Source organism: Corylus avellana, chromosome 2 (genome assembly GCF_965113065.1).
Source record: "Corylus avellana chromosome 2, dhCorAvel1.hap1.2, whole genome shotgun sequence".
NCBI lineage: Eukaryota > Viridiplantae > Streptophyta > Magnoliopsida > Fagales > Betulaceae > Corylus > Corylus avellana.
The window spans coordinates 13,466,231-13,491,361 of NC_142491.1; the positions used below are offsets into that span (position 1 = coordinate 13,466,231).

At 40.4% G+C, this 25,131-nt stretch overlaps 2 protein-coding genes across 2 annotated transcripts; both read right to left on the reverse strand.

The window, feature by feature from the left end:
* Nucleotides 1–7,918: 7,918 nt before the first annotated feature.
* Nucleotides 7,919–8,482, reverse strand: LOC148587368 (uncharacterized). The gene has a single exon (XM_088512568.1). It carries the CDS (start codon nt 8,480–8,482, stop codon nt 7,919–7,921), a length of 564 nt encoding a protein of 187 aa, XP_088368694.1.
* Nucleotides 8,483–19,737: 11,255 nt separating this feature from the next.
* On the reverse strand, nt 19,738–24,715 carry LOC148587369 (uncharacterized). The gene is made up of 2 exons (XM_088512569.1): nt 23,299–24,715; nt 19,738–22,286 (listed from the first exon to the last, which is right to left on the reverse strand). The coding sequence occupies exons 1-2, from the start codon at nt 24,713–24,715 to the stop codon at nt 19,738–19,740; spliced, it is 3,966 nt and encodes a 1,321-aa protein (XP_088368695.1).
* Nucleotides 24,716–25,131: the final 416 nt, after the last annotated feature.

Here is a 25,131-nt window from a genome sequence, read left to right on the forward strand (position 1 = left end):
TTAAAAAGGATGATGGAATTTTTCAAGGCTTGACTGGTTCTTCTAATCAAAGTGACGCGTTTAATTAAGTCGTTGTTCAGAACGAAAGAACAAAGACAATTAGCCACGTGTGTACTGACTTTATACTTCATTATTTGACCCAAGTTGTGACCACTAAGAATAAGAGAACACAATAACGTAATCATGGAGCAGTGATCATAAACAATTATACGCTTGTGTGATTTAATTACAAAATTTAATTAAAATGTTATATTTTAATATTTTAATTATAAAAAATAAAAATAAAAATTAAACACGGTCGTGTATGATTATTCATGCACGCTCGTGTGATGTATATTACTGCTATGTAATCATGATATACTACAAGTTTACAAACACCTCAAAGCCTCCAAGAAGATTTAGAAAAGTGAAAGCCACTTGAAAATGCAGCTTTTGACGATCACGGCCCATTAGGATGAATAAACCCATCGAGAGTACAAAGACCCCTATGAATTTAGATTAAATCCGACTTCTAAAGATGATAAACAGACTAAAGGATGAAAACTTAGATCTAGTCTGAGCCGCTTTATATATATAACTCATTTGTTGATTAGGAGTCTTTACAATATAACTCATTTGTTGAAATTATAGACTAGAAATCAAAATTCTTGAATGGCATATTATAGTTAAGAATTTAATATATTTCATCATATCCTTACTTTCTATGTTATATAAAAGTTTTGAGTCAAAACCTGTCTTTTGATTTTTTGAAGATGTATCTTTGCAAAAAAAAAAAAAGCATTTTGGAGGGGAAAATATTCCTAAGTACTTGATAATATGCAACCTTTTTTAATAATCGGCATTTTTCAAACGTTTTGATACCTAAAAACAGTCTAGATTTCATAATTTTAGAATCTAGAATTTGTAGGGGATCCTAATGTTTCGTTTGACCAAATATATTTTGGGTTGCCCAACTATCTATCCGAACATAATGAATTTCATATAAGGTTTCTCACACAAGTAATGGTAAGAACCATTTTTTATTCTTTTAAAGTTTATGTAAATTTTAAAATCATCATTAAATTAAAATTTAATGGTGATTTTCAAAATTACATCAACTTTAAAATAATAATAATAAAAAAAAAAGTACACAAAAATAACATAATCCGTTTCAAATTATTTATCTAAATTACTAGTAATTCAGTTAAATAAACAGTTGAGTACCAAATAAGGATCTACAGTATTATCTGTCGGAATTAATTAATCATGGTCTTAATCAGGAAAGAGACTGATCACGATCTGTCTAATTAAGACTTCTTTTGGGGCGGCTGTTTGGTCTTTTACAAGTTACTTGAAGAAGTTGGTCACTTGTACGGAACAGTGTGGTAGAAAATGATTGGGATGAATTCCTTGTTGCCACGTATGACATCTTTCTGGTAACATTTTTCAGATGAGAAATATCTATCCGGCCAGTTCATGAAACAGATAGATATTAAACTCTCCAGGAATAACAGGGCTGAGAAGTGAGAACCACATATAAATTATTTTCTTCTGTTCTGACCTCCCCAAAAAAAAAGTCTTTATTTTTACAAATAAAATTAGCTACAAATTAGTTTAATAAATTGATAATTGTCCTTTAACATGTGAAAAACACATGTAAATGTTTAGTGTTTTTCTTGTGTTCGCATGATATTTTCCTAATTTTAAGTGAATATTATTTTTTAAAAAACCAAAAAATAAAAATAAACTGACATTTATTTAACAACTATTATATATATATATATATATATATATATATATATATTACAACGGCCACCATTTGATAAGGTTTAAGAAGCAATTAGACAAAGTAATTATAATAATGGTAGGCAAATAATTATATTTAAAGAAAATAGTAAGCTGTCAACAAGGGCAATTAGCATTGTTGACATAATAAGTCAAGGGAGTAGATGAGTTTAAGAAGCAAACGATTGGGCAGTCAATAAGCTTCTCTAAAATACATGGACAACACGCACACTTTATTATCATATTCCTGATCATGTTTATTTATATCGAAGACAAACACATTTTTCTTGTGGTTGAAGGCCTATTTAACAGCTTAGCAAAAAAAAAAAATCAAGTATTTAATAATTAAAAAAAAAAAAAATAGCGGTGGCGAACAGGTGAGTTACGTGTAACAACCTACCCTTAGGAAGGGAACAATAGCTGTAGATAAGAGAAGGAAATGGGAAAGAAAGAAGTATACGTATAGTAAGGAGTCACCCCCCAACATGTTCAGATTATCTAGTGTGCTTTCCGAGGAAAATAATAATAATGATAATTGTTAGAATATAAATTAAATTGTTATATTCATTTATTTCAATTAACTTAAGTTTTTGGAATAAGTGGTGATTTAACGTGGTATCAGAGCATATGTTTTGACTTTGAACATTGTCTCTATCAATTAACCTCCCATTACAATTAAATATTTAACATGTTAGGTCTTACTTATTAAGAGAAAGTTTGAGCATATATATAAGAGGGAGTTTTTTTTTTTGGGAAGGGAAAACATTCCATACTCATTCATTGATGAAAAGATCGCAAGCAAAAACTCTTACAAACAGAGCAAAAAGCTTTGAAGCATATCATAGCCGAAGCTACGAGGTTACAGACATCAAAGATACAAACATTACAAGTTAACAATCAAGACCTATCAATGACATCAACATCCACTAACCCATGACTAGTCATCAATTTTAACAACAGATCTGTTGCAGACAAACTCAATCTAATGCATAGGTAGCTCTTATTCCTCAGTCTTGAGAGCAGAAAACCAGTGCCGAAACTCTTCCTCCTCTACCTGAAAGCCAAGATACTGTTTACATCTACAACCCAAGGGTCAGGACCAAAAGCAGATACCCCACAAAACACCAAGCGGGCAGATTAAGAGAAAGGACACAACCTTATTACAAGTAGCAAGAAATACAGGCAAAAAAACGAACAGGAAAAAACTAGAAAAGAAAACAACAAGACAAGAAATAGAAAGATTACATGTAAAAACAAAAACCCCCAAAGCAGAAGCCAAGTCGAAAACGAAGGCTGACAGGGGAAAACTGGCCAAAACGCGAGGACACAGTCGCGGCAAATGGTATTGGACCTTAATGACTTAGGGAAAAGCGCTAGCCACATCTGCGTTATTATTCCAAAAGGACTAGTTAATTTGGAGCTTCTCTAGAATTCATTATAAATCCAGTTTTACCTAGTAACTAGGCAATGTGGGACTTAACACCCATGACTATCTTTATAAACATCCACTCTACATGGAAGTGTGTTTTTTCTCATCTTCCCAATATGGGACCGGGGTGTTATAAACTCCCCTTCTTAAATTCTTTACATCCTCGTCAAAGTCACGTCATGCAGTGCTCCAGTACCACATGACCTAGCGTTACTAGGTGGCTTTGATACTACTTGTAACAACCCAGGGAAAAGCGCTAGCCACATCTATTCTATTACTCAAAAAGGACTAGTCAATTTGAAATTTTCCTAGAATTAATTATAAAACCCAGTTTCACCTAGTAAATAAGTAATGTCGGACTTAGCACCCATGACTATCTTTATAAACCACCCACTCTATGTGAGAGTGGGCTTCTTCTCATCTTCCAAATATAGGACTGGGGTGTTACAAACTCCCCCTCTTAAATTTCTGATATCCTCGTCATGGCCACGTCATGCAGTACTCCAGTACCACATGATCTGGCGTTAGTAGGTGGCTTTGATACCACTTATAACGACCTAGGGAAAAGCGCTAGCCACATCCGCATTATTACTCCAAAAAGACTAATCAATTTGAAACTTTCTTAGAATTCATTATAAAGTCCAATTTCACCTAGTAAGTAGGCAATATGGGACTTAACACTTGTGACTATCTTTATAAACCACCTACTCTATGTGGGCTTCTTCTCATCTTCCCAATATAGGATCAGAGTGTTTCAAACTTCTCATCTTAAATTCCTGACGTCCTCGTCAGGGAGACGTCATGCAATGCTCTAGTACAACATTCCCTGGCATTACTAGGTGGCTTTGATACTGTTACTAGGTGGCTTTGATACCACTTGTAACGACCTACTGAAAAGCGCTAGCCACATCTGCACTATTACTTCAAAATGATTAGTCAATTTGGAACTTCTCTATAATTCATAATAAATTACGGTTTCACCTAGTAACGAGGCAATGTAGGACTTAGCACCTATGACTATCTTTATAAACCACCAACTCTATGTGAAAGTGGGCTTTTTCTCATCTTCCAATATGAGACTGGGGTGTTACAAACTCCTCCTCTTAAATTCTTGACATCCTCGTCAGGACCCAGGGAAAAGTGCTAGTTACATTTGCACTATTACTCCAAAATGGCTAGTCAATTTGGAGCTTCCTTAAAATTCATTATAAAGCTCAATTTCACCTAGTAACTAGGCAATGTGGGACTTAGCGCTCATGACTATCTTTATAAACCACTCATTCTATGTGGGTTTTTTCCTAATCTTCCCAATATAGGACCAGGGTGCTACACAGACGGAGCCCAAGAACCTGGTGGTGGGGCGCCCGACGATGTTGGTCTGACAAAGGACGGTAGATCGAGATCTGACAAGACCGATCCAAGAGCCTAAACAAAAAAAAAAAAGGGACAAAGGAAGGGAAAGAGGCGGAGAGAAAGGGGAGAAAACACCACGTTAGGAAGCATCAACTAAATAGACTAGCTCACAAGGAGAATACAGCGAGGGGAGGGGGGAGGCAACAAAGGATGAGGGGAGGAGGGGAGGGGAAGAGGGGGAGAACCAGCGGCGCTCTCTGCTAAAGATGGAACCCTAGGAGTGTTGGAATATAAACTAAATAATTAAATTCATCTATTTATATTAGCTTAAACTTTAGGGAGAAGTGGTGATTTAACTTATAGATGTTCACACAATGAAGTCAATATTAAATTGAATTATTCTATCCAGTAATAGTTGAATTTTAGCCTTTGATTAATTAGGCTAGTTCAAAAATATGACATATTTATTGTCATTATTTTTCTTCTAAAATCGAAACCGACAAGAATTTCTTGAGTTTTTCTGAAAATGCTAGTAATTAAAAGAAAAGTAAAGAAAATAGAGATAGTGATATACCTGTGGTTTGATATTACACACTTTGGGTCACCACCTGTCCGGATAGAAATAGACAAATCAGCCTGATGGGCCCCTTGGCGAACAAAAATTAGTTAGAATTAATTGGTTTATAGTTAATTTTATACAACTTGGTCTAATAAAATTATATGTGTTTTTAAAGGACATGAGAAGTGCATTTTTTTTTTATTAATACTATTAAAAAAACGAGAGTCCCTTGTACGAGGATGTAGTGTAAAACTTCATTTTATAGTTTCCAATAGAAACTTGACACAGTAAAAATACCAAAAACAATGAAGATAAAAATATCATACAATTAATTCAAATTAATTCGATAGATTTTTTTGCATTCATTTTAATCCAATGTACCTACCACCCGCCTCTGAGCCTTAAACACTGGAGTCTCGAAAACCAATCAAGACGATGGCTCCAGTTGTTTTATCAATGAGTATCTTGTCTATGAGGTATTTTGTCAAGAAAAAAAAAATTATTTTGTGTCAAGGGTTATATTATTTTTTGTGTTTCAAGCTGAGATGTCTGTTTCTTATTGAAGAGTGCAAAACATTCAATTTACACCACGACCTGATTGAAATTATTTTCTAAAAAAAAATGTAAAATACACATGCTATTAAAAAAATATATACTTCTTGCAAATTAAGAGACACATATTATGTAATAAAATAAGATAAAATAAAATAAAAAACATGTATTTTCCACATATTTTAAAGACAGATGTCATTGTATTAAACTAATTTGCATGAACTTATAAATTAATTTGTAAGAAATTCCTATTTTGATCTAAAATCTGATTACAATTATATATATTCCAATTTAAGTTAGGACAAACCAAACCAATAGGGTTTCGTGTAAAATAAAAAAAAAAGTATGTCAATTTATGAATAGGGTCATAATGAGATATGGTCATGATTGACCGTAGCTAGCTTTCTTGGAGGAGGGGATTTATCCAGCTAGCTATAAGGAAATTAGGTTGGGTCCACGCGCGTCCTTGTGTCTACTACTTAGAAGCTTCAGAGAAGACAATTCGGACTTGTCCCTATATATCCAAACTGGATATCCAATTAACTATTTCGTGTTGGCAAATAATTAATCAGCAAAATTCGAAGCAAAGACATTTGCTTCCTATATACTTAACTTATTAATGATTTGTAGCATTACGTAAATAACACGAACAGAAGCTTCTAGGCCCACAAAATTGAGAAAATAAATTCAATAACACTGAACATTTCTTAATAACATGTAGAGTCATCGATTCTAGTTGCATTTTCTTAAGGTAATTATAGAAATTAATAATAAAAGAGACGTGTAACATATAATTTTTTTAATTATTTTTTAACGATTTTTTTTTTTTTTTTTTTTTTGCAAATTTAATAGATTTACCGTATTAGATTTCTAGACTCATGTGAATGTCAGACAAATTCAATAGTAAATTCACCCATTCATTATACGAATATGGGAGAAAGATGGAATGAAAAATAATTTTTATCATTTCTCATAATAAAATAAAGAAAAATAAAGGAAAGAGAATACACAAATTTTAGGTGGTTCGGCTTATAGTGATCTACATCCACATGGTAAAACCTTCTCTAGATCTTGGCTATATTTTAATTGATATGTGATTTGAGTACATGACTATACAAAACCGGATCCTCTTCGTTTTCGGTTAGTACAAATTTGAAGGATAAAATTATTTTTTAGACAATTTTACCCCTAAAGTAAAATGGAGAGGATCACGCCCCTATTTATAGAGCTTTAAGACCATCTATCCTACCAGTATCAATTAAAATATATATTGTATTTCATTTTGGCCAAATATTTCATTTAATATTTGTGGCTGTCACTGATATCTTGGCGTGGTTGTCATGACTTGGGGTTCGAGTTATTATTATTCACATATATAGGAAAGTACCAGAAAATTGACAAACGAACATTTCATTTTAATAAGATTGGAAGAAAATTTCTTTAACCCAATCTATATAGTATTGTCATATATCAGTCAAATATGTGAGAAACACAGATGATTTTTACTAAAATAATCTGTGTTTCTCACATGCTAAAAAGCACAAGAAAAAATTATAGATTAGATTAGAAAAAAATCCTCCATCTGGATTTGGAAGAAATTTTTATCCTTAAAAAAATCTATCGAATATGAAGTTTTGCTTGATTCATATGAGATTGTTATTAACTTATTATCCTTATGTTGTGCATTAGTACTGCATGCATATGTAAGGCTTAATCCTGTCTTATTGTAGCCGGAATGGGTGGAATGTTTCATATGATCAACAAGCAAATTCAAACATCCCATTATTAGGTACATAATCATCCTAGTTTCTTTGGTTTGGAGTCCCTAATGTTGGTCTCCTTACGTACCTGGAAATCTAATTATCGCACATTGTAATAGAGATGTGTTTGGTGTCATTTTTTAATACATCTCTTATCTATCCCTTTTTTTAAAAAAAAAATTCATCATTGAATATGTATGTGAACTTGTGGGTACCACAAATTGAATGAAAGATTTGCTTATTTCTTGTTTGGAGATGGACGAGAGATTGATAAATTAAAAATGAAAACCGAACATATATTTCTTATAAAATATTGATCAAATATAAAGTTATAGACTCATATCAGAGTGTTTCTAGTCCTTTTGAGAACCGGCAAACTTTCAATAACTATTTTTTCTATTTTACAACCGGCTTGTCGCCGGTCCAACCGGTCTAAAAATTCGTATATATCAACAAATTAATAAAAGAATAATAACAAATAATAAATTTTTTGACTACGCTTTATTTGGAGCCGCCACCACCACCACCGCCTTGGCCACCCTGTTGACCACCGCCGCCATTAATGCGCACAGTCCGCACCTTGAAATACTCGAGCCTCGACGTCGACGGCGAATCCAGATCTCCATCTCTACACAGTGTTCGCGGCGACCCAATGCTCAAACTCCTCTGCATCGTCCGAACCCTCATTCGATCCGATTTCACTCGGGATATCGCCGAACCGAATTTCTGAAGCAACTCGGAAATCTCGCCGTGAAGCCGTGGAAATATCTTCTTGAAAACTTCCTCAGCGGCAGCAAAGAGCTCCCTAAAATATACCAACAGCGACAGCAACCTCGGATCAACTGGTTCTCCATGCTCTCCATGAAACCTGAAGTAGTTGTCTCCCATGTCTTTCATGTTTCCTTGCAGTGACATGTCATTGTGTGTGCCGAAAAATGGACGGTTCCAGATGCTTTCTGAAGTGTACGTGCTCGTAGAGACCTCCATTTCCTCGTCGTCCGATGATGGATACCCTTCTGGCTTCATCATCTTCGTTTCATGACGATCATCACCATTAGCAGCCATTGCTGTAGAAGAAGAAGAGCTTGAGAGAATAAAGAATGAGAGATTGTAGGGTGAATATGTTACTGTTTGGATATATATATATATATATATATATATATATATATATAGGGAGGTTTGAAGATGGGGCCGCAGAATATTGTTGACCCAATCAAAAAGTCAACAGGATGGAATTTTTCAAGGTGTGAAAAATTCTTCTGACGCGTTTAATTAAGTTGTTCATAAACGAAAGAACAAAGACAATTAGCCACGTGTCTACTAATTAACTTCAGGAAAAACTTCAGTAAGTTTCTTCGAACTTTCAACCAATTTGACAAATACCTTCTGAATTACCAAAATTCTCACTTAGGCTCCCTGAATTTTAGTTTGCTCTCACTTTGAACCCTTATGGTAGTTTTTAACGTTAAAGTAAAATTTTATGCCCATTTTACCCTTACCCCAAAATTACACAGTTTTGTGCCTTAAAACTAAAACACCTACCTAGCCCAAAACGAAGTCGTTTTAGGCATTAATTTTTTTTTTTTTTTAAAAGCAAAATATAAATAATAATAATAAAAAGGACGAAATTGGGGTGGCTGGAGCCACCCCCTGGCCGGTCTAGGGGTGGTCGAACCACCCCCATGGCCAAGGGGGTGATCTGGCCACCCCCAAAAAGCCAAAAAAAAAAAAGAAAAAAGAAAAAAAGGGGGTGGTCCGGCCAACCCCAAAACACCTGATCCCCCCCTTCCTTTTGTTTTTTTGGCCTTTTGGGAGTGGCCGGACCACCCCCTCCCCCTTGGCTATGGGGGTGGTTCGACCACCCCCAGACTGGCCAGGGGTGGCTCCATCCACCCCCTTGGCCAAAAATGGGGTGGTCCGGCCACCCCATTTTGGCCAAGGGAGCCACCCCGATTTCGTCCTTTTCTTTTTCTTTTTTTTTTTCTTTTTTTTTTTCTTTAAATATGTTACTTTATATATATATATATATATATATATATATATATATATAGGGAGGTTTGAAGATGGGGCCGCAGAATATTGTTGACCCAATCAAAAAGTCAACATGATGGAATTTTTCAAGGTGTGAAAAATTCTTCTGACGCGTTTAATTAAGTTGTTCATAAACGAAAGAACAAAGACAATTAGCCACGTGTCTACTAATTAACTTCAGGAAAAACTTCAGTAAGTTTCTTCGAACTTTCAACCAATTTGACAAATACCTTCTGAATTACCAAAATTCTCACTTAGGCCCCCTGAATTTTAGTTTGCTCTCACTTTGAACCCTTCTGGTAGTTTTTAACGTTAAAGTAAAATTTTATGCCCATTTTACCCTTACCCCAAAATTACACAGTTTTGTGCCTTAAAACTAAAACACCTACCTAGCCCAAAACGAAGTCGTTTTAGGCATTAATTTTTTTTTTTTTTAAAAGCAAAATATAAATAATAATAATAAAAAGGACGAAATTGGGGTGGCTGGAGCCACCCCCTGGCCGGTCTAGGGGTGGTCGAACCACCCCCATGGCCAAGGGGGTGATCTGGCCACCCCCAAAAAGCCAAAAAAAAAAAAGAAAAAAGAAAAAAAGGGGGTGGTCCGGCCACCCCCAAAACACCTGATCCCCCCCTTCCTTTTGTTTTTTTGGCCTTTTGGGAGTGGCCGGACCACCCCCTCCCCCTTGGCTATGGGGGTGGTTCGACCACTCCCAGACTGGCCAGGGGTGGCTCCATCCACCCCCTTGGCCAAAAATGGGGTGGTCCGGCCACCCCATTTTGGCCAAGGGAGCCACCCCGATTTCGTCCTTTCCTTTTTCTTTTTTTTTTTTTTTTTTTTTTTTTAAATATATTACTTTATATATATATATATAGGGAGGTTTGAAGATGGGGCCGCAGAATATTGTTGACCCAATCAAAAAGTCAACAGGATGAAATTTTTCAAGGTGTGAAAAATTCTTCTGACGCGTTTAATTAAGTTGTTCATAAACGAAAGAACAAAGACAATTAGCCACGTGTCTACTAATTAACTTCAGGAAAAACTTCAGTAAGTTTCTTCGAACTTTCAACCAATTTGACAAATACCTTCTGAATTACCAAAATTCTCACTTAGGCCCCCTGAATTTTAGTTTGCTCTCACTTTGAACCCTTATGGTAGTTTTTAACGTTAAAGTAAAATTTTATGCCCATTTTACCCTTACCCCAAAATTACACAGTTTTGTGCCTTAAAACTAAAACACCTACCTAGCCCAAAACGAAGTCGTTTTAGGCATTAATTTTTTTTTTTTTTTTTAAAAGCAAAATATAAATAATAATAATAAAAAGGACGAAATTGGGGTGGCTGGAGCCACCCCCTGGCCGGTCTAGGGGTGGTCGAACCACCCCCATGGCCAAGGGGGTGATCTGGCCACCCCCAAAAAGCCAAAAAAAAAAAGAAAAAAGAAAAAAAGGGGGTGGTCCGGCCACCCCCAAAACACCTGATCCCCCCCTTCCTTTTGTTTTTTTGGCCTTTTGGGAGTGGCTGGACCACCCCCTCCCCCTTGGCTATGGGGGTGGTTCGACCACCCCCAGACTGGCCAGGGGTGGCTCCATCCACCCCCTTGGCCAAAAATGGGGTGGTCCGGCCACCCCATTTTGGCCAAGGGAGCCACCCCGATTTCGTCCTTTTCTTTTTCTTTTTTTTTTTCTTTTTTTTTTTTTTAAATATATTACTTTATATATATATATATATATATAGGGAGGTTTGAAGATGGGGCCGCAGAATATTGTTGACCCAATCAAAAAGTCAACAGGATGGAATTTTTCAAGGTGTGAAAAATTCTTCTGACGCGTTTAATTAAGTTGTTCATAAACGAAAGAACAAAGACAATTAGCCACGTGTCTACTAATTAACTTGAGGAAAAACTTCAGTAAGTTTCTTCGAACTTTCAACCAATTTGACAAATACCTTCTGAATTACCAAAATTCTCACTTAGGCCCCCTGAATTTTAGTTTGCTCTCACTTTGAACCCTTCAGGTAGTTTTTAACGTTAAAGTAAAATTTTATGCCCATTTTACCCTTACCCCAAAATTACACAGTTTTGTGCCTTAAAACTAAAACACCTACCTAGCCCAAAACGAAGTCGTTTTAGGCATTAATTTTTTTTTTTTTTTTAAAAGCAAAATATAAATAATAATAATAAAAAGGACGAAATTGGGGTGGCTGGAGCCACCCCCTGGCCGGTCTAGGGGTGGTCGAACCACCCCCATGGCCAAGGGGGTGATCTGGCCACCCCCAAAAAGCCAAAAAAAAAAGAAAAAAGAAAAAAAGGGGGTGGTCCGGCCACCCCCAAAACACCTGATCCCCCCCTTCCTTTTGTTTTTTTGGCCTTTTGGGAGTGGCCGGACCACCCCCTCCCCCTTGGCTATGGGGGTGGTTCGACCACCCCCAGACTGGCCAGGGGTGGCTCCATCCACCCCCTTGGCCAAAAATGGGGTGGTCCGGCCACCCCATTTTGGCCAAGGGAGCCACCCCGATTTCGTCCTTTTCTTTTTCTTTTTTTTTTTCTTTTTTTTTTTTTAAATATATTACTTTATATATATATATATAGGGAGGTTTGAAGATGGGGCCGCAGAATATTGTTGACCCAATCAAAAAGTCAATAGGATGGAATTTTTCAAGGTGTGAAAAATTCTTCTGACGCGTTTAATTAAGTTGTTCATAAACGAAAGAACAAAGACAATTAGCCACGTGTCTACTAATTAACTTGAGGAAAAACTTCAGTAAGTTTCTTCGAACTTTCAACCAATTTGACAAATACCTTCTGAATTACCAAAATTCTCACTTAGGCCCCCTGAATTTTAGTTTGCTCTCACTTTGAACCCTTCTGGTAGTTTTTAACATTAAAGTAAAATTTTATACCCATTTTACCCTTACCCCAAAATTACACAGTTTTGTGCCTTAAAACTAAAACACCTACCTAGCCCAAAACGAAGTCGTTTTAGGCATTAATTTTTTTTTTTTTTTTTAAAAGCAAAATATAAATAATAATAATAAAAAGGACAAAATTGGGGTGGCTGGAGCCACCCCCTGGCCGGTCTAGGGGTGGTCGAACCACCCCCATGGCCAAGGGGGTGATCTGGCCACCCCCAAAAAGCCAAAAAAAAAAAGAAAAAAGAAAAAAAGGGGGTGGTCCGGCCACCCCCAAAACACCTGATCCCCCCCTTCCTTTTGTTTTTTTGGCCTTTTGGGAGTGGCCGGACCACCCCCTCCCCCTTGGCTATGGGGGTGGTTCGACCACCCCCAGACTGGCCAGGGGTGGCTCCATCCACCCCCTTGGCCAAAAATGGGGTGGTCCGGCCACCCCATTTTGGCCAAGGGAGCCACCCCGATTTCGTCCTTTTCTTTTTCTTTTTTTTTTTTTCTTTTTTTTTTAAAATATATTACTTTATATATATATATATAATACTCAAAACGACGTCGGTTTAGTCTAGGTGGTGATGTAGTTTTAAAGCTCAAAACGGTGTAGTTTTGGAGCCCAAAACGACGTAGTTTTGGTTAAGGGTATAATGAGCATAAAATGTCGGTTTAACGGTGAAAGCTAACAGAAAGGTCTAAAGTGAGAGCAAACCAAAGTTCAAGGGGTCTAAGTGAGAGTTTTAAAAATTCAGAGGGCGTTTGTCAAATCGGCTGGAACTTCGGGAGGGCTTAGTGAAGTTTTCCCTTAACTTTACTTGATTATTTGACCCAAAGTTGTGACAAGTAAGAATCTAGAGCAAAATTAACTCTTTCAATTATTAATAATTTGGACTAGTAAATTGAGCGCTCTATATAGAACTTATTTGCTGTTTATTAAAAATTTAGCATGTTATAGATGAGAATATAATATATGTTCGTTACATTCTTGCTTTTTATGTTATAAAAAAGGTTTAAACAAAAAATTGGTTGATTTTTTCTGAAGAAAAAGGGTCTTTGCAAAATTTAAAAAGCCATTTTGGTAGGAAAATTCTTTGTGAGTGTTGTGGCCATCTTTTTTATATGTGACATTTTTAAAGCGTTTCAATACTTAAAAATAGCATAAATTTTGTAATTTTAGAATCTAGGGAATCCTAGTGCCTCATTTGCCCAAATAAATTTTGAGCTGCTCAGCCACCTACTGGATATAGTGAGTTTAATATAAGGTCTCTCACACTAGTAAAGCTATATATAAACCTTTTTTTTTTAATTTATTTATTCTCCCAAAGTTTATGAATGTTAATGCACAGTTTTCCAAAAGATGACGTGGCACGCCTGCCGAGTTTGAGTTGGACCAACACCCGAACAATTTGACTGCACAACAAAGAAGAAAGAAGTATCGAAGTGATCGGGGGTGAGCCGGCGTGGGCACTCCGATGCCTAAGTCAGAATGGGAAAGGATGCTAGTAACAACTATAGAGCTCAAATTATGAGAGTTGTGATTACCTTTGCTTTGATCATATGACTTGTATTTATAGGCATTGGAGGGAATTTGATTTCCCACTTATTAAGGAATCTTATCCCTTGATATCGGCTAAACAAACATTTGAATGAAAAGATCATGTTTGTTAGTTCTTCCACGATTTGAGCGACTTGAGATCAGAGGATCAACTTCGTAATCTTTTAAGATATCAGAGTTATCCCTTTTACTGCGATTTAAATGTCCTGAGTTATTCTCGGACTTCATGGTCTCGGCTAGGGGTTGCCTCGGATTGGAGGTCTCGGATCTCATGAGTAGTCCTCGTCTCGGATTACTTGAGTAGGTCTCGTCTCGGATCACTTGAGTAGGTCTCGTCTCGGATCACTTGAGTAGGTCTCGGACTTGGGCCTCTTCTGGCTGGGCCCAAGGACTGCTCAATAAATGGTAAGCTAGTTCATGACCCAACAGTTACCCCCCAATTTCGAAGTTTATAGAACTAAAGAAATTTCATGTCTTGATGGAATGAACCGAGGCCAGCTTTTCTTAAGAGAGATTCCAAGACAGTCAACGTCTTTCCGACTCCGTCCCGGATAATAAGGCGGCAAAATTTGAAATTTAAATTTCAGATTCAAAATTTAAATTTCAGATTCAAAATTTAAATTTCAAATCTTGGAGGGTAAATTCAAATTCAAATTTCAAATATTAGGGGGAATTTTGACTCTCGACATTCCAGGTGTCGGTTGAAATTCCGAGACCCTATCGCTTCATTAATGCTGGCTCACACGTGTCATCTGCAGGCGGCGTCGGTTGAGCTTCCGAGGCCCCGTCGCCTCTTGGCATATTTAATGCCCCTGCCATCGAGTCATATCCCTTTAAATAGGCTGTTAGCACTTATCTTACTCATTCCTCTTTCGTCTCTTTAGAACTTATTTCTCCTTTCTAGCTTCTTTTTCTTTTGCTTCCCCTCTACTGAAAATAACTTATCATCATGTCTGGCGATGAAGGATCGGGTTCTGATGGTCTCGGAGGTAACACTTACCCAACTTGCTGGCGGTCGGAATTAACTAAGGCTGACGAAGCGAGAATCCGAGAGGAATGTTTCATTCCCAGGTCAGTGAAACTTCGGTTTGATGAAGAGCAAATGGGTGCCATCGTGCGTGGTGACGCACATGAGGTTTGCTTATACGAGACCATGTTTCGCTCGGGTTTCCGTCTGCCTTTCCCAAGGGTAGTGAGGGAGTTACTGGGTCTCATAAATCTGGCTCCGCACCAGATTGTGCCAAATAGCTGGAGAGTTCTCTACGCTTGTATTTTGCTCTGGCCTCTGGCCCTTGGCCCAAACCATTACCTTTCTGCCAGAGAGTTTTTGTGGTTCTATCGGCTTCAGAAGAACCCAAGGTGTGAGGGTTTATACAACTTCCAGTCTCGGCGGGGAAAGTTTATACACATGGATGGCAAGTATTCCAGTAATCACCGGTGGAAGGCTAAGTACTTCTTCGCCACTGGTCAGTGGGAATTTCACCCTACTGAAATCGCTGAAGGTCCAAGGGTACCACGGGAGACAAGTGTTCCTGCCAGGAATGCTCCTAAGGAACCGACTCTTAATGAAGACGAACTAAAACGTGTAGATAAAATCGCAGCATGGGCCCGGAGACATGAAGGCTCGATGTTCTACACCAAGTTAATGGAAACCTTTTCTGAAGGAAAAGGTATCGAGGACTTTAATGGAGGCGCTGGTGAAAAAAGAAAGAGACCTGCCTCCGTGGTCGTCCGAGACCCAAACCTCGCCGCCTCGGGTCCACCAGCTGCCAACACTGGAGGCGCTACCCCCCGGAAGTCTCGTCTTGAGAAAGGCAAGGGCAAAATGGTTGAACAGCCCAAGCAGAAAGATATCCCCCTTCAAACAGGCGGGGCTTTAAAAATACGTGGGGATCCAGTCCCACCTATGGTTCTTCAGTTTCGGACCACTGGCCCCTTGAAAATGGATGCCAAGGCTAAAAAGCCTAGCACTCCTCCTCGGGCAACCAGAGTTTTGAAGTTGGTCGATGAGCCTGAGGATTTGGAGGTCCCTCAGCCAGAAAGAAAGAAACCAAAAAAGGTGGCTGAAATGAAAGTGCAAGACCAGCTTGCTAACTTTCTGGCTGCCAGGAGAAAGGCGGGTCCTAAGCCCGTGGTCAGATCCGCTGCGGAAGTCGAGGCCTTCCTTGCTAACGAGCCCATCTCGGTTCGGCCGCTAAACGCTACACCTCTCGGCTCCACAGGAGCTGCTGCGGATAATGCTATCCCTATTGGGTCCTTATCATTCCAGCCCCTTGGTTCAAACATCCAACACATTTTGGATGACATAGAACTGGAGGAAACTTCTGAGGCCTCAGTAAGGACGGTTCAGGAGGGGACCAAGGAGCATACTGCCACGGCTCAGGAAGGAGGAGTAAGGGTGTTATCACCCATCGCTGAAGCCGAGCACATGGATCAGGCTTCAAAGCCTGTCGAGGCCTGTCAGCCGACTCCTTCCAATGCTAAGAAGGCCTCTACTGCCAAGACGGCTTTCAACGCCGAGAAGGCCTCTGCGGTAAGTGCCGAGACCTCCTCTTCGTCCGAGACGCTTGTGAGACCCGAAAGGGTAGATTGGACAGTTGGCGGACCCCTTGCTACGTTTGGTGGCGATTTGAAGGGCAATCCTTTCCAGGCCTTAGTGGATTTGATTCCTCATGAGGGTCTCATAATGGAACGTGACACCTCTGCTCGGGGCATGGCTGAGCAAATGCTCTTCAACCAACTCGTCGTAAGTTTTCTGATTCTTACCTTAGTTCGTTTTCCTTGATATGCATATGCTAACTGAATTTTTCACAGGGTCTCATGAGGTCGTTGATACAGTACTGTTACTTCCGAAAGACAGTGCAGGATTCAGCTTCTGAAATTAGTCGCCTTAAAGACAAGGTCACCGAATTGGAGGCCAAGAATGCAGAACTGAAGAAAGTCACTGTGGCGCAAGACGAGGAGCTGTTAATCTCTGGCCAGGAGCAGTCTAAATTGCTGGCCGAGACCTCTGAAGCTGCTGCGGCTCGGGCAAAGGCTGAATTAAAGATTAACGATCTGCTGACTGAAATTGAAGGCCTCCGAAATAAAGTGAACCGCCTGCAAGAGGATAACTCCATTGTTAAGGAGGACTTCAATCAATTGGAAGAAACACTTGCAGGGGTCTCGGATCAGCTAAAATTGGCCCAAAATGAGGTCTCGGATTTGAAGGGTCTGGTGGCCGAGACGAATGAAGCGAAGGTGGTGGCCGAGGAGAAGCTCAAATTCTTTAAGGGAAAATACGCCCAAGTAAGGGCTTAGCTGAAGGAGGCTAGAAACCGAGCTGCTGATTACTTACATCAACTGTCCTTTGCCTCTTGGGTTAGGAATTCTGCTTGGGCTGACGGGCTCATTCTTGGCTTTGAAAGTTTTCGAGCTTGGGCTACGGACTCGACTCGGACAATAGATCTTAACAAAGTGAAAGTCGAGGACATCCCTTGTTCGGACGCAACCATGGCACAACTGGTCAACCTGGGTCAAGAACAAATGCCTGATGCTGCAGGAATAAAAGATTTCTTCTACGATCCCTTTTTAGATAAACAGCATCGAGGCACTGAACCTGCTCCTGATGATGCCCATTCTGCCGAGGCCAATACTGCCGAGTCCATTTCTACTGAGGCCCCTGATGTTACCCTTAAGAAAAAATAATGTAATATCTTTTGTACATACCTCAAGTTTTTGTTAATAAAACGAGTTTTTGACATTTGTATGATTCTCAGAATAACCTTTATTTATTTGCTGCTTAAGGTAGTCAAAAGTTTATTATATCTCTCTGAGTTATATCTCGGAGATTTCGATTGCTACTCTGAGTTTTAGGTCTCAGGGAGTTTGATCGTTACTCCGAGTTTAAATCTCGGAGAGTTCGATTGCAACTCCGAGTTTTAGGTCTCGGAGACTTTGACTGTTACTCCGAGTTTAGGTCTCGGAGAATTTGACTGTTGCTGCGAGTTTAGGTCTCGGAGACTTTGACTGTTACTGCGAGTTTAGGTCTCGAAAAGTTTGACTGTTGCTCCGAGTTTAGGTCTCGGAGACTTTGACTGTTACTCCGAGTTTAGGTCTCGGAGAGTTTGACTGTTGCTCCGAGTTTAGGTCTCGGAGACTTTGACTGTTACTCCGAGTTTAGGTCTATGTGAAGAGAATGCTCCTTTCGGTTGCATCATTTTTGGGACTCGGAAGAGCCTTTTCAGCCGTCTTCTCGGAGACTAATAAAATCATTCAATTTGTACACATGAACCTTATATGCTGCATAACACCGAGATACTTTTATTTATTGAAAGAAAGTAATGAAATAACGAACAGATTACATATCGCTACCTTTTAGACATAATATTTTTTAAGATGCTCAGCGTTCCAAGGCCTCGGTAGCGCCTTACCTTTGGAATCTTCCAAATGGTATGCTCCTGCTCTTCTACATTCAACCACCTTATAAGGTCCTTCCCAATTAGGAGCCAGCTTTCCCTCAGCTGGGTCCTTGGTTGCCAAAGTAGCTTTACGTAGAACCATATCTCCAACTTTGAAGCTTCGAGGCTTGACCTTTTTGTTGAAATAACGAGTTACTCTTGCCTGATATGCTGCCATAGCCACTTGGGCTTGATCCCTCTTCTCTTGTAGCAAATCCATGTGCAGTTGTAACCCCTCGTGATTAGTCTCGGATTGGAAGGTCTCTACACGGTAACTGCCTGAGCCTACCTCGGCTGGAATAACTGCCTCAGTTCCGAATGCTAAGGCATATGGTGTCTCTTCGGTTGGAATTCTCTTGGTCGTTCGGTATGCCCACAATACTTCTGGCAGATCTTCTGCCCAGTTTCCTTTCCGATCATCCAGCTTCTTCTTCAAGATCTTGAAAATTGTTTTGTTGGTGGCTTCTACTTGCCCATTTGCCTGGGGGTGCCCAGGAGACGAGTAATAGTTCCTTATTCGCAGCTGGGCACACCAGGCTCGGAATGACTCGCAGTCAAACTGCTTGCCATTATCTGTGATAAAAGCATGGGGAATGCCATACCGACATATGATATTCTTCCATAAAAATCGCTCTATTGCCTTAGCCGTGTTATTTACCAAGGCTTCAACCTCTACCCACTTGGTGAAATAATCTACAGCGACAACTGCGAACCGCACACCTCCCCTGCTCCGAGGCAGTGGTCCTACTATATCTACCCCCCATTGGGAGAAAGGCCAGGGTGAGGATATTGCACTCAAGTCTTCAGGAGGTTGATGAGTGATATTCGCGAATCGCTGGCACTTGTCACAATTCCTGACTATATCTGCCGAGTCTCGACTCATGTTGGGCCAATAAAAACCTGCTCGGACTGCTTTATGCGCCAATATTCTGGCCCCAGAATGGCTTCCACAGACCCCTTCATGGATCTCTCTAAGGATATAATCTCCTTCATCCTTGGAAACACATTTTAAGAGTGGCAGCGTGAAACCCTTTTTGTAAAGGACTCCATTTATCATTGTAAACCTTTCGGCTCTCACCTTCAACCGGGTAGCAAGCTTTCTATCTGAAGGAAGTACTCATCTTTCCAGGTATTCCATGATTTCTAGTTGCCAATTAGGTATGGTCTCGGCTGTCGAGACCGACACCGCCTCGGTAACTGATGATCGTGGAAGAATTTGGATAGGAGTCTCGGATTCAATTTCTTCACTGGCTGTTGAGGCAATTCTGGCCAACTGGTCTGCTTTTTCATTCTCTGGTCTCGGAATTTTCGCAATGCTAAACTTCTTAAATAAAGCTTGCAAATCCTGTACCCTAGATAAGTACAGCTTCATCTTGTCTCCCTTGGCTTCAAATTCCCCTCAAATGTGTCCTACAACGACTTGGGAGTCACTCCGTATTTCTACAAATTTGGCTCCCATTTCAAGAGCTAAACCGAGTCCTGCCAAAACTGCCTCGTACTCGGCCTCGTTATTTGTGGTTTTGAACTTTAACTTTAATGAACTACATAACTCTTCCCCATCGGGAGTAATCATTACTATTCCAGCTCCGCCATGCTTCTTTGTAGATGATCCATCTACGTAGATTACCCAAGTCTCATCACTTGGCCGGCTGGTAATGTCTGGCAAATTAGTGAATTCTGCCAGAAAATCAGCTAGTGCCTGGCCCTTGAGAGAATTCCGAGGGAGAAATTCGATGTCGAATTCTCCTAGTTCAATAGCCCAATTGGCTAATCTTCTTGAAAGATCCAGCTTTCTTAGTACTTTCTTTAGAGGGTATTCAGTCAACACCCTGATAGTATGAGCTTGGAAGTAGGGTCGAAGCTTTCTGGATGCTATAACCAAGGCAAAAGCCAATTTTTCCATTTTGGGATATCTTTCTTTAGCGCCTCTCAAGGCCCTACTTGTGAAGCATACGGGCTTTTGAGTTCCCTCTTCTTCTTGAATTAATGCCGCACTGATAGCCGTTCGGGATACGGCTAAATACAAATATAGTACCTCCCCAGGTATTGTCTGGCTCAGCAAAGGCGGGCTCATCAGGTATTCTTTCAGCTGTCTGAAGGCTTCTTCGCATTCGTCTGTCCATTCAAAGGCCTTTCGCAAGACTTTAAAAAACGGAAGGCACTTATCGGTTGATCGTGAAATGAACTGATTTAGTGCCGCTATTCTTCCTGTCAATTGCTGGAGCTGCTTCAAGTTTCTCGGAGACTGCATATCCAAGACAGCTTGTATTTTTTCAGGATTGGCCTCTATTCCTCGGCTGGACACCATGTAACCAAGGAACTTTCCTGATGAAACTCCGAATGCACACTTTGAGGGATTTAACTTCATTCCATACTTCTTCAAGGTAGCGAACGTCTCTTGCAAGTCAAGTATGTGGTCCTGTGGCAACACACTCTTGACTAGCATGTCATCAACGTATACTTCCATATTGCGTCCGATCTGGTCTCGGAACATTTTGTTTACCAGTCTCTGGTATGTTGCCCCTGCGTTCTTCAAACCGAAGGGCATAACTTTATAACAGTACAAGCCTCGGTCAGTTATGAACGCAGTTTTCTCACGGTCTTCAGGATGCATGTATATTTGGTTGTACCCAGAGAAGGCGTCCATGAAGCTGAGTAAACCATATCCAGCTGTTGAGTCCACCAATGCATCAATGCGAGGTAATGGAAAACTATCTTTTGGGCAGGCCTTATTGAGGTCAGTGAAATCCACACACATCCTCCACTTTCCATTGGACTTTTTGACCAATACTACATTGGCCAACCAGTCGGGATAATATACTTCTTCGATGAAACGTGCCTTGAGAAGTTTCTCCACTTCTTCTACTATGGCTACATTCCGTTCAGGGGCGAATTTTCTTCTTTTTTGTTTCACTGGTTTCACGGCTGGATCCACATTTAGCTGGTGAAGGATGTCTTCAGGGTCAATTCCTGGCATATGTTCGTGAGTCCATGCAAAAACTTCTAAATTTCTTCTCAAGAAAATGATAAGGCCGTCTCGGACTCTGGGACTGAGCTGCTTCCCAATCTTCAAAGTCTTGTCCCCGCTTATTACCACATCCTCCAGAGGTTCAGCTGGTTCCCCCTTTGGGTCATTCCTGTTATTCCCACCTACTGTACCAACTACAATAGGAGTCGGATCCGAGACCCTCTTGAGGGACGTATTATAACATCTTCTCGCCTGGATTTGATCTCCCTTTACTTCTCCGACTCCTTCTTCTGTCGGGAACTTCATCATCAAGTGGTATGTCGAAGTTACAGCCTTTAACTTATTCAAAGCAGGTCTACCCACAATGGCATTGTAGGAACCTGGTCGGTCAATAACCAAAAAATCTACCATCACAGTTTTTTGCTTAGGTGCTGTTCCTGCCGTTACAAGGAGTGAAATAAGACCAATCGGCTGGACCTGCTCTCCTGCAAATCCAACCAGGGGAGAGCTAAACGGTGTGATCCTGTCACGATCGATACCCATTTGTTTAAAAACTGGCCAGTACAGTATATCAGCCGAGCTTCCATTGTCCACCAGAATTCTGTGGATCATATGGTTGGCCACTGTTACAGTTACTACTAGGGGGTCATCATGGGGCTGCATTACCCCCCTAGCGTCCTCTTCAGAGAAAGAAAGGATCACTGAATCATTTTTTGCACCTTTGGACGGTCTCTGCACTGTAAAGACTTCCTCGGCCTGAGTCTTCCTAGCATGGGCTTTCCTGGCCGAGTTAGACTGTCCTCCACCAGCTATTCCTCCGGCAATAGTATGGATTTCCCCTACTACTCCTTGATCCCGAGGGGGTCTCGGATCTTCTCTAGGACCATCATCCCGATCACGTCTCGGCTCCCGTACCCTTTCAGCTCGGTTTCCATCTAATAGGAGAGGCTGTTGGTGCACCGCTCCTTGATTCCTTTCCCCTGCTAGGAATCTCACAAGTAGGGGTGTAAACGAGCCGAGCTTGAGCGAGCTTCCCTTGTTCAAGCTTGGCTCGTTTAAATTTTACTCGAGCTCGAGCTTGAGTCGAGCTCAAGGGCGAGTCAAAATAATCGAGCTCGAGCTAATAATAAATCGAGCCGAGCCAGCTCGCGAGCTAGCTCTTATATTTAATGTTTTTGTTTTTAATTTTTTTTTTAACTTCAAGTACTCTTAAACGGCTTAAGAAGTTAGTTTGCATATGAGTATTTGCTTAGCCTGGCTAGTCGAGTATGGAGCCTAAGTCAATATAGCAAGACATTTGATTTCAAAGAGAGAGGATATGCATCCTTTTATAGATAAGCAAACTTAGAGATTGATGTTTTCTTAACAATGTGGGACAAGTTAACAGGTTGCATTCAGACTGCATTGGGGCAACGCCCCCTACAAAAAAATATTTTTTTAACGTCTCTCTCTCAATCCCCCTTGCCAGTCACAGCGAATCTTCCACCTGAACTCTCATTTCCCACTCTCTCACTCTCGCTCACCAGACAGGTAGTGATAGTGTTTGAGTCTGTTTGATTCTTCAATAGTTTATGCCTTTCACAATCTCCGTCAATAGTTTCTGCTTGGTTCTTCTTCCTTTCTTTTGGGTCTGCTCTAATTGAATCGAGGTCTTTTTAATGATTACTCTCTCTCTCTTTGATCACGAAGGGTCTAGAATTTTTCATTCTCTAACGCTTAAATATAAATGCAATTTGAAGGTTTTAATAATTATGAGATTTATAATTAATTATGTATTACTTAGTTTATATATATATACACACACACACAGGAGCTTATACGAGTTGTTCACGAGCTTAGCCGAGTCGAGCCGAGCTTGCTTCGTTTAATATTCGAGCCAGAATTTGTGTTCATGAAGTGCTTCATTTAATATTCGAGTCGAGCACGAGCCGAACTTATGTGAGCCGAGCCCAAGCTTGCTCGCGAGACGCTTCGCTCACTTAACAGCCCTACTCACAAGCCTTCCATTTCTAATGAAAGTTTCAATTTCCTGCCGCAAGGTTATGCAATCTTCCGTCAAATGTCCATGATCATTGTGGTACTCGCAGAACTTCGTCCGATCTCGCTTCCTCGGATCACCCCGCAACTTACTTGGCCACCTGAAAGTTGGGTCTCTTCTGATTTCCATAAATACTTCGTTGACCCTGGTATTCAAAGGTGTAAACCTTCGATCTTCACGTCGCCGGGGTTCTGTCTTTGGGACTGATGGCACAGTCTTCTTTACTACTCTCTTCTGCAATCTTTCTTCCTTCGGAGCGGACGCTATAGGTGGCTCCTTTTTGGCGTCCTCCTTCTCCCGGTCTTCTTCCTCTTGACCTTTCGTGAGAGCCTTAATCATTTCCTCCTGATTAATATACTCTTCTGTTTTGGCGATAAACTCGGGAAGAGTTATTTCTGTAGAACTTTTTGATACTTCGGCCATTAGAGGCCCGTTTGGCCTGACTCCATGCCATAATGCAGATAATACCGTTTGATCCCCCGGATTATCTACTAACAATTTTTCTTTATTGAACCTATGCATGAAATCCTTCAAGCTTTCTTCCTTCCCTTGACGTAATGACAGTAAGCAAGCCGAGTGCTTCCTTCTCTTCTTGGTAGCCAGGAATTGGCTTAAAAAGAGACTTCCAAGTTCTTTGAAACTATCTATTGACTTGGCAGGCAATCTGGCAAACCAATCCTGAGCAACTCCTTCCAACGTAAGAGGAAAGGTTCTGCATGCAATTTCATCTGGAAATCTATGAAGGGAAAAGTGAACACGGACGCTTTCCATATGTTCAGAAGGGTCACCACTACCATTAAACTCCTTGATGCGAGTCATCTTGAAGTTTTCAGGCAAAGGGAAACTTAACACTCGATCAGTGAAAGGCAAGTCGGTGTTATCCATAAGCCCCGAAGCAGGGGTTTTTCCATCCTTTTCAGCCAGCTTGCGAGTTAGTTCTTCGTACTTCTTCTTTAAATCTTCCATGTCAGCACTCATCTGGGCCTCATTTCGCCCTTGAAATTGCTCCCTTCGAGGCCTAGTATGCTGAGACCTCTCTGGGTTCTGCTGCTCACGATGCTCCTCATTCTGGACAGTAGTATGATGGCTAGCTTGGACTGAACTTGCTTCCTCATCGCGATGGGAACCTGTTGTTCGCTTCCCATCACGAATCTCCCTTCGCCTTTCCCTCTCACGCCGTTCTTCACGCCTTCGTGTTCGCTCTTGATCCCTCTGACTATTCCGGCCTTTAGCAGCTGTGAGCCTTGCAGCCAAGTCTTCATTCTGCTTTTTCAGAACCTTCATAGATTCAGACATCTGCTTCATGAATTCGGCTAGATCGGATGGTGGTGGTACGTTGGAAGCTGCAGCAGTGGAACGGGTAGTCACCATTTTAGATTAGTAGAGAACTGATGAAAATCGAAGTTCCCACAGACGGCGCCAAACTGTTAATGCACAGTTTTCCAAAAGATAACGTGGCACGCCTGCCGAGTTTGAGTTGGACCAACACCCGAACAATTTGACTGCACAACAAAGAAGAAAGAAGGATCGAAGTGACCGGGGGTGAGCCGGCGTGGGCACTCCGATGCCTAAGTCAGAATGGGAAAGGATGCTAGTAACAACTATAGAGCTCAAATTATGAGAGTTGTGATTACCTTTGCTTTGATCATATGACTTGTATTTATAGGCATTGGAGGGAATTTGATTTCCCACTTATTAAGGAATCTTATCCCTTGATATCGGCTAAACAAACATTTGAATGAAAAGATCATGTTTGTTAGTTCTTCCACGATTTGAGCGACTTGAGA

Coding starts and splice junctions, on each gene's coding strand:
- LOC148587368 (XM_088512568.1), bottom strand. CDS start 8,482: ATGGCTGCTAATGGTGATGATCGTCATGAAACGAAGATGATGAAGCCA.
- LOC148587369 (XM_088512569.1), bottom strand. CDS start 24,715: ATGGTGACTACCCGTTCCACTGCTGCAGCTTCCAACGTACCACCACCA. Junction 22,287..23,298: donor TAGAAATGGAAGGCTTGTGA/GTAGGGCTGTTA, acceptor GATTCCTAGCAG/GGGAAAGGAATCAAGGAGCG.